This window comes from Chelmon rostratus, chromosome 17, assembly GCF_017976325.1.
Source record: "Chelmon rostratus isolate fCheRos1 chromosome 17, fCheRos1.pri, whole genome shotgun sequence".
Taxonomy (NCBI): Eukaryota; Metazoa; Chordata; class Actinopteri; order Chaetodontiformes; family Chaetodontidae; genus Chelmon; species Chelmon rostratus.
Genome location: NC_055674.1, coordinates 12,480,308 through 12,489,888, shown reverse-complemented (window position 1 = coordinate 12,489,888; position 9,581 = coordinate 12,480,308). Strand labels below are relative to the sequence as shown.

At 47.9% G+C, this 9,581-nt stretch overlaps 1 protein-coding gene across 1 annotated transcript in view; it reads left to right on the top strand.

Moving 5' to 3' along the window:
• The first annotated feature begins 346 nt into the window (after nucleotides 1-346).
• Nucleotides 347-9,581, top strand: part of fam20ca (FAM20C golgi associated secretory pathway kinase a) — a 35,316-nt gene continuing 26,081 nt past the window's right edge. The window contains exons 1-3 of the mRNA XM_041956886.1: nucleotides 347-1,426; nucleotides 2,088-2,272; nucleotides 6,032-6,110. Of these exons, the coding sequence (XP_041812820.1) occupies nucleotides 867-1,426; nucleotides 2,088-2,272; nucleotides 6,032-6,110 (824 nt within the window). The 5' untranslated portion in view covers nucleotides 347-866. The remainder of the gene's footprint in view (nucleotides 1,427-2,087; nucleotides 2,273-6,031; nucleotides 6,111-9,581) is intronic.

The window sequence follows — 9,581 nt, the reverse complement described above, 5'->3', positions numbered from 1 at the left end:
CTTTCATGTCGCTGGTGCTGCTTGTATGTGCGGACGCAGCCAATCTCTTCCCTCATGACGCCACCGAGGCTGGGCTCGGAGGGCTTGGAGCATAATATTTAACACACCCACCCTGGATGAACACTTGGAAGGAAGTCAAGGCAGCGTTAGGGGGACAGATGACAACAGGATCCCTGCACCTGCCCGCCAGCCTCTCATTTGACTTCAGCGAGGGTTCGCAGCCGGACCGCATCCGAGCATCTCGGCGGATCACCTGTTATTTAGTGGATTTTTCACTTTTTTCGCTTCTGAAATTCTCACTTCATTCTGAATACTGGCAAGGCTTTGTGTTTGGACCATAGAAATCTTTGCTACTACTTTTCCTCCCCGCAGAAGACAGTTATGACTCACTGTGGCATCTCACTCCGTGCTGGCTGCGACGCAAGGAAGCAGATTTGAGGAAGAACATCGGTGCTTTTAACAGGACACCCCCCTCCTGCCCTCCCCTCACCTCCCTCCTGTTACCTCTTCTTAACGATTTATTTAGTGGTCCGTCCTCCTGACACTGTATCCTGTTCAACCTGGCAATGAATGAGGAGCACTACTTGAGCCGCTGCCAGTGAAGTATCCAGCGCTCACAATGAGTCGGTCCGTCCACCTGCCCGGGAATGAAGAACTGGGACTATTGTTAAGAAACATCATTTAAAGGCCGAGCACATGATGGAGTTGTTGACATAGGCTGACACGCATTGTGTGTGCAATGATCACGGTGAATCTTCAAACCAGCGTCGCTGCTTTGTCATCGCACAACACTGTTGGACATCAATGTCGGTGCCGTGAGGCGCGCTGCGCTTGAAGCTTTCCCCGAGTGCAGACAGAACCAGAAGATGATAAAGATGATATTGTTTCGCAAATTCAGAGTGCTGATACTCATGGTGTTTTTGGTGGCCTGCACCATGCACATCATGATTGACTTGTTACCGAAGCTGGAGAAGCGGGCGGCGGGAGCGGACGGCGGGGACGGCGGCTGTCAGTGCGCTCACCACCCGGCCGGGGAGTCGCAGGGCTGGGGGAAGCAGCGCGCCAGGTCGGCGGCTGAAGCGGGCTGGCCTAACAAGCACACGCTGAGAATCCTGCAGGATTTCAGCAACGAGCCGAGCTCCAACCTCACGTCGCACTCCCTGGAAAAGATCACCGCCGCCGCGGACAGAGCGGAGTCCCTCCGGCGGACGAGACCGTCGGCGGGGAGGGCGGAGGAGCACAAGCCGCTCATCGGAGACGCGAGCGGGGGTCGCACCGTCCCTGCCCACGGTGTCTCCCGACTGGCCGCTCTGTTTGAGCATCCGTTGTACAGGGTTGACCTTCCTCCCCTCACGGACGATGACACTTTGTTTAACGTCAACACTGACATCAGGTTTTATCCCAGAGCAACAGGGAACCAAGGATGGTAAGCTGGTGGAGATGAGCTTAACTTAAAGGGTTACAAGTGGGACAGTGAGGCTGCTTTAAACATCTGACTGTTGATGGGATGCAAGTAAGGGAGCAGTGGCTGATATTACATGTTGGCTCTGGAAAGAAATATAAGTAATCTGATATCTACATTGAAGCAGATTAATTCAATTAGCTCGTTTGCTCTCTAATGCTGTCCCAGTTTTCACCCAGTTGACTAATGTCCATGCAGGCCTGTCATAAGCCATCCACCTATCTATCTGTCTATCTATCTCCATCCATCCAGCCAGTTTCCATCTCTTCCCTGCCTGCAGTATAGTGTCCATTCATGCATCTGCTGCATCCACCCATCTCTCCTTTCGTCATGCCATCTTACCTTTTTAGGCATGCAGCCTATCAGTAACCATCTTGCCTTAGTTTTTTTTAATTATCTTGGGTAATGCCAGTCAATAAAACTGCATTTTAACCTCACTACAGTGATAAATCCACGTGTTATGAAGCCCTCTGTGCCAATTCCTGCAGCATCAATTTGTCTGATGAAGTTAAATTAAAACGCTGTAATCATCAATTGCATACACTCAAAAATGATCTTAACAGGAATCTGCCTGCACCACAGCTTCTGGTTTAGCCCCTTCTCCTCTCCTCTCCCCGTTCTCCAGGCACAACGAGGAGGGGAACGAGGAGGAGGAGGAGTTCTCTCCAACGGGAGAGGTGACGGAGGAGTCTTACCCCAACTGGCTGCGTTTCCACATCGGCATCAACCGCTACGAGCTGTACTCCAGACACAGTCCTGTGCTGGACGCCCTGCTGAAGGACCTGGTCTCGCAGAGGGTCACCAGCGTTGGTGAGTCAGTCAGGGACGGCCGTGTTGCCTTGTGTGAAGTGAAGGAGCTGGTGTTGTGCACTGTAGACGTGCAAGTACAATATTGATTGACCAATATTGATCTTCACCGCTGAATCTTAGAAGAAATGTTACTTTTGTTTCATTTTTATTCACAGAGCGAGTTAACTGGTGTTAAAACTAGCTTGAGGAACTGGTGGCCTACCTAAAAATGCCGTCATCACAGTGATATATGTCTCTAGCCTGTGATATAATGCAACTTCAGAGGGTTTTCCACCCAAGCAAGAGTAAACTTCTGTTTAAAGAGTTTTATCAAAACATAAAACCGCATTAAGTCTTGGGAGCAGTATCAGCCTTCAGAAACCCAAACTGGCTGAACCATAGAGTGACTTATGTGCAGCTGACCTGTCTGAGTATACAATGAATCACAATATGTGGGTTCCTGTTTATACAGTATGACTGTGTGTGCATGTGTGTGAGAAGGAGGCCATGATCACACACACACAGACACACAGACAAACACACACGCACGCACGCACGCACACATCTGGCCCTCTGTCCGTATTTCTGCTTATGTGTGCGAGTTTTAAGATCTGCCTTTTCTCTCGAGAGCTCGATATAGATTCCAACAATCTATCATTATCAAATAATGTGGGTGTGCCGGTGTGAGAGGGCGCACGTGTTTCGGCCAGCGCGTTGCTTAAGATGTGTGCTTTGCGGCTGCTGTGCAGCCTAATCATTAATAACCCAATGCAGCGCTTCATTTCACCTGACCAATGATGGCCTTGATTAAGAGCCTGCACGGTGTGAGACAACTGAAAGGAAGGAAGGATGACAGATGGGTAGAAAAGAAGGATCACACACGGCTGAAATATCGCACATAGCTGCTAAACATCTTCAGGCAAACCTAATGGCGTAGAAGAATTGCTTTCATTCATAAACATCCATTACCGTCTGCCGTTTGGAGGCTCTTTGCTTTTAAACTGGTTGATGAACAAGTGCAAAATCTGTGCAAAAGAAAGTGAACTTGAGCACCAAGACTTCGCAGCTGCTGCTCTGAGACATTCTGTTCTGAAGAGTGAGAAAGAGATATGTCAAGGTGCAAAAGTGCCACTGAAAATACACCGTTTCTGCAAGCTGCTGGAGTACTCTCTGCTCTTTGTCTGCGACAGGTCTGCTTAAAGGCTGATTTGTATTCTCCTCTGATGTTTTCACTGTATATCACACAGTACAAATGTGCTTTATTGTAGCTTTTCCAGCATCTCATTACACTGATGCCATCTTGGCCCAATCTCTTCTGTGATGGAGATGTTGCCTCAGTGTTAAAATATGTGAGACAAATAACTGTGAAAAATAATCACGACCACAATATGGAGCAAATGATTTGGATTGAATTCAAACTGGACAGCGAATACCAAAATATCCTCCGCCGCTGTTATCTCTGTCCCTTTGTGCGCTCAAAAAGAGTCATTGTGCCTGTTATTGACGCCGTCTCCACTGTCTCATTGTTATTAGTCCCTCCATCTCTCACAGGCAGCTCACAATCATTCATGCTGCACATCTCAGCCTGCACTTGAGCAGTTTGTGTGCGTTTTTTTATCCCCTGTGTTTATAATATATAAACCATCAATCTGTGCCCAGACACACCTACAAAAACAGCCTGTCTGCTGAATAGTGTGTGTTTTTGTGTGTGTGTCTGGAAGAATGCATTACAAGCTTTTGTGCCCCGTAATTGGTGCACACACTTACCACTTATCTGTCTCACTAAAAATTGCAAAACAGAGACGGCATTAGAAAGTTTTCCTGTTCAGCGTTTTCGGCGCTGTAGAGCTCCCCTCCTCGGTGTCTGTCCCTCTGAGGCCTTTTGTTCAGTCTTCAGCCGGACTCATAAATCATACGCGCAGCAGCGTGCCGTGGCACAGGTGAGAGCAGGCTGGATTTATCATCACGGCGCTGGGATGGGAAGGGGGAATCTGACGGCGGTGGTGGATGAGGCCTGGAGCCGTCTGAGAGGCCGGAGAGCACAAAGGTTTGGAAAGAACGACAGGGGCGGTGATTGGTTTGTGGCCGCTCGGAGAAATGAGAGCAGGAGATAGATGGCCGGATCCACAGAGACACATGCATTCGCGCACAGATAGCGAGGCAGATGGCCTTTAGGAGAATCAAAAGAACGTCTCGTTGAAGTTCAAGTCATGTCTGATTGCATGTCAGCGCAGATACAATCCAGAGAAACAATCAGCTGAGCTTTTCTCCGGGGGTTGTGGGGGGGCGGTTCACAAGGGATTACCTTTTGTAGCTTTCAATTAGAAACAAAATTTTTATACATGTCCAGCACCGGGCGGAGAATTGAGGTCAGTCCCTCAAGGATTGTGGCTTATGGGTTCAAGGTCGCAGCATTAAAACGTGGTTCGGTCATTTTCAATCTCTTAAAGGTTTTAGGCTCGCTCTATAGCTGTACCAAGTTTAAAGATTACACTGGGGGCACGTCCACTTGACCTGGCTGCAGTCACATGTTCAGGCCTAATGCCACGAAATCAGGGTATTCTTTGGCTTCACTCAACATCCATCCCATGTCCTAAACGAGGAGACGCTGACCCGAGGCCGTGTAGGTTGTAGTTTGTGCAACAGTGGATGTAAAATACAAAAAGCTTTTGAAAATGAGTCACGGTAAATGGGGAGGCTCGCCAGCGGTGAGTAAGACAACAAGTGAGCGAGGCAGACAGAGCATGGCGGGGAGAGAATAAAAGGATGACATGTGCAAACATGAGAGAGGAAGAAACTGAGAGACACAGCAAGAAAGTCAATAAACACAAAAGATGGTTCTGAGCGGGAGGTGGAGTGCAGCCGGCTACTCAGCCAGCAAGCCAGCCAGTAAGTGGGTCCACTGCAGGGGGCTTAGGTTGATACTGGGGTTAGGCAGAAGCGCTGTGTTGTGTAATATGCTCAAGTTAATGCGCTGTAATAAATGTGCAAATCCCCCAAAAGCCTGTCCATTATGACAGAAACACAAGGCATTTAGACAGGCCCGGCGGTGCCTTTGTTTGAGTCGGCGGCGGGCAGGAAGCTCACAGCGAGTCTCCGTCAGCCTGCGGGAGACACCGTGGACATGACTGATAGTCAGAGACATGTGCCCTGGCTCCCCTCCCAGGGAGCAGGAGGTCAGCTCGGAGGGAGCGCGAGGAGACGTGGTTGCGGAGGGCCCGTCGTGCACGAGCAGTGACGGGCGATGTGTGAGATCCATGGGGGCTTACAGAGAAGCATCTGGTCAGAATCAGGTCTGCTGTGCAGCACGTGCACATGTATGCACATGGATGGAAACACACAGGCTCAGTTTATTCATTCAGCAACACACTAATTGCACTGTAATAATACGCTGCTGTATTTATGTTAACAAGTGCATTTTTTTTGTCTCTCTAAAGACACAAGCAGCTGCAAGAACACGCAGTCTCTCTGACAAATTGTCCATTTCCCCGTTCAGCCCTCCATCAAACCCAGAACTACTGCAGCAGATGCTTTTCATGCCGCTTCTTGCTCTCAGTCACATCCTGCTCCCTAACTGCCACAGTTGCACTTTGATTGTACAGTGTCTGGCAAATTGGTCAGCAGATGTGATAGCTCTGCTGTGCATTCATGCAAAATTGCCTTCTCCAAATTGGCAAATAAAACAGCTGTGCATGTGTGCGAGCTTTCTTTGATGTGTTTATGTTTGTGCACGCGTGTGTCTGTGCCTCAACTCTAACATCTTGATTGTTTTCCTCCCAGCCATGAAATCAGGAGGCACCCAGCTGAAGTTGATCATGACTTTCCAGAACTACGGACAAGCGCTGTTCAAGCCCATGAAGTAAGTAGCACCTCCACTGACACGCGTGACGGCACAGATATTCAGCCCACGCCACGTTGTCTGCAGATGTCGCCACTGTAAAACTCCTAGAAGCACTTTCTCTGCTTTTAACTCATTTCTCAGATTTCAGCAAATCTGCATGTTCCCCCTTAAATAGCCAACATCAAAAATCTGTTTGATACACTTGGTTTGATGTGCCCACTTGTAATGCATATGTTTCAAGAGGGCTACAGGAAATCTCATCAGAATAAGTGCCAAGCACTGCCGCTGCATCTTTCGCTGCGTTCAGATACACAGCCCCCCCTCCGTGTGATCTTTTCCTGTCTGCTTTTTAATTAACATCAACAGGCTTATGTGTTAATTAAAATGAGCGTCGAGCCATCGTGGAGACATCTTCGGGGAGGCATGTATGCTGGCAATGGCGCGTTGCACATGAAAAAGAAATGCCCTCCCTCTCAGCTGTCTGAGTTTTGCCCGATGAATTCCCATGCCAACGCGGATAAACAGAGTCCAGGCCAACTGGTCTGCGATCAGAAGTAATTGCTCAGGAGCCTGGTTTGATTGCTATGAAATGCAGAATGGTTTTCTACATGAGAGCCCCGGCGGAGAGTATTAGATTGTGGGAGAGCGAGCGGGGAGACAGAGGGAAGGAGGCGGAGACAAGCAGAGAGGGTGTTTGTGTGTGTTTGCTCGCAGATCTGGTGAGTGATGCTCATGAAAGCTCAAAGCGCCGTATCTTTGACAACCTGCGCCTGTAAAGTTTGTGATGATTCTGCACCCAAAGTCACATTAGTGGGAGGATAAGGAGTTCAGGCCCGCGCATTCAAAATCAGCTTGAATATGAATGATGAAATGTTGCTGCTGAATATCTTTTCACTGTCAGGGTTTGATTTATGGAGAGGCTGCAAAGTTTATACAAAGTTTATTCACCCAGTGTTTGGTGTTCATATACCTTAGTCAGCTCCTCTTTACCTGCCCGCAGTGCAACTCCATCCCTTAACATAAACAGCAGCAACAGTCTGGAGTCGCGCGAGTCAGTTTTCTGTGTCCTAACTTGGCATTTAGTTTCAAGGTCAGCCAGTGGCTTACTTTTAGAACATGTGGCATTGTTTACAACATTAGCCTCGGAGGATGCGGTCCAAACAACGGCAATCTGAGCCCCTATTGTCGCTTTCGTGCACGCGAACCTTTCAAGTCAACAGCAGCGCCCAGCGGGCATCAGTGGCGTGGTCATATCTGACAAGAACTGAGCTTGTTGTGAGTATTTTTGAGGAGCTATTAAACCGGACTGGGCGTTCGGGGGCTGCTTCCAGGCAGCGTGGACGGTTGGACAACATGTGTGCATGCGTGATTGGTGTGTGTTAGTGCGAATGCGATGGCAGGACGAGTCAGCGATGGGGTTGTGAGATGTGGCCGGGCCGTGGGCTGTTGCCCTGAGCGTCCGGTGGCATTAACAGTATCAGGAGAAAGGCAGCAATGTCTTGTTTTATGTGTAGTTTTGCTAAGCAGAGATAATGACAAAACATATCATAATATCACTGCAACTTATTAGAAATACTGAACATAAAGAATCAGCTTATCAAAACTGTCTTTAGAGTTCAACCGTCAGATGTTCTGAATTTTACTTTTATATCTAAGTAATAGGATCCAATATCTATGGCCACATTTTTCCTCTGCTGATTGAAAGTTTGAGTCTCAGGTTCAGACTTATTACAATCTGAAAGGCAAATGATTAAATTATACGTGCCATGAGTTTCAATTGAAAATTTAAATGATGTTGGAAACTTAGCAGGGATTGGCTCTACAACACTTTGTCCAATAAACTTGAAAATGTGACAAGAAAAGTGCTGATTCTTTACGGCAGATATGAGTAAAGCAGTCTTTCTCGGTGGCTGTCAGAAGCTGTTTTGGCAGTAATTGCATGTCAGTTTTGGAATTATATGCTACGGATTCCTGCAGCTCTTTATTTAGCCTGTCATATTTTATTCAAAGTCCTTGCTTTGACTGTCACAGTCATCTGTCTCCAGTGTTTACAGATATTATACAAAAGTCCTCAGAGCGGAAATACAAAAATATCAGTTTTCTGAGAGAAACGGCACAGAAAAGTAACCTTTGTTCTACTTTTGTTAAAGCACATCATGAGGGTTTGTTGTTTCTACAATGGCACTGATGTGTCCCACTTTTATTTTGGGAACTGTGGTGCATTCTGGGTACAGTAGTTCAGAGCAGCGCTGTGTTGCATTGTTTTACTTCACCTGTCCCATTGTGCAGCATCAAGTGGTGCTTCAAAGAGGCTTTGATGTTTCAGGCCTCCTTTGAGCCGAATGCAAATCTGCACGCCGGCATGGGCCAGGAGACTGCACAGGCTGACAGCTTGCCAGACACCTCCACACGATGTTTCCTCTGTGCAGCTCCGGGAAAAAAGTTTGGAGGTTCGTTTTATCTGTCAGGCGAACTCTGTGATTGCGCTTCGTGATTTAGAGTTGGTGCCCGCAACAGGGTAGAAGATGCTCGTTTAGTTTTTCAGACTACAATTTGGTTAAGTGTTTTAGGTCGCAACAGCTTGTTTTCTCCCCACAAAAAATGATCTCCTCTGATGTTTGCGCTAGCCAAACGTTTATGATGCTTTCCCTCCGAAGAATTATAATCCAACAATCAAACGTGTACAAATATAGCTCCTCGGCTGTGTCATGATGCCTTGACTACAAAAACTACTAAAAAGTGGATCGATTTCATGGTGCAGCCATGAGAAAATCTGTCTTTTAGCCAACGAAAATTGCCACAAAACAGATTCAATTTGAGCTAAAGGTGGCGATATCAGATGGCTGCGAGTAAAACGGTTGAAGCCTGTGGAGGAAGGAAGGGAAATGAAGTGGCATGTGAAAAGAGAGGGCTGCTACTGGAAGACGGATGAGAAGCAGAGACAAACCAGAGGGAAGGGGAGCGGTTATCACTGCCAACCTGTCAAGGAACTGGGTCTTCCAGCTGGAGCTAGGTTACAGGCCGAGTGGAGACCCTCCATGCCAGGCCTCCGTGTCTGTCTGGCCCAATTCCCTGGTGCCCGTCCTGGCCGTCCCCTGCCAAGATCCTGGTTGTGGTGTGTATACAGAACGCTCGTGTCATGCTAATTGGATTTGTCAGATGGAGGGCTGAAGGACTGATGAAGGAGGTGTAAGGCTCAGATATGCAAAGAAAGAATTAATGTCTCCATCACACGATGCTTGACGAGCCTGTTTCCACCCCCCCTCGCTTTGATTTTGTTGATAGTCTCGGAGTTCAAAATGGTTTATGCATTGCGAGAACAGCAGAAATGACTTTCATCGTCCCTGTTTGCTGCGTACGTGCCCCAGTTGTGCCGAGAGCTGTTATATCAACACTCTGTGTTCATTACATGTAAAGGCATGCGCTAGAACATATATATAGGGCACACATGCCCATCCTTAAGCACCGTGGGGAATCAGGATACGTCCT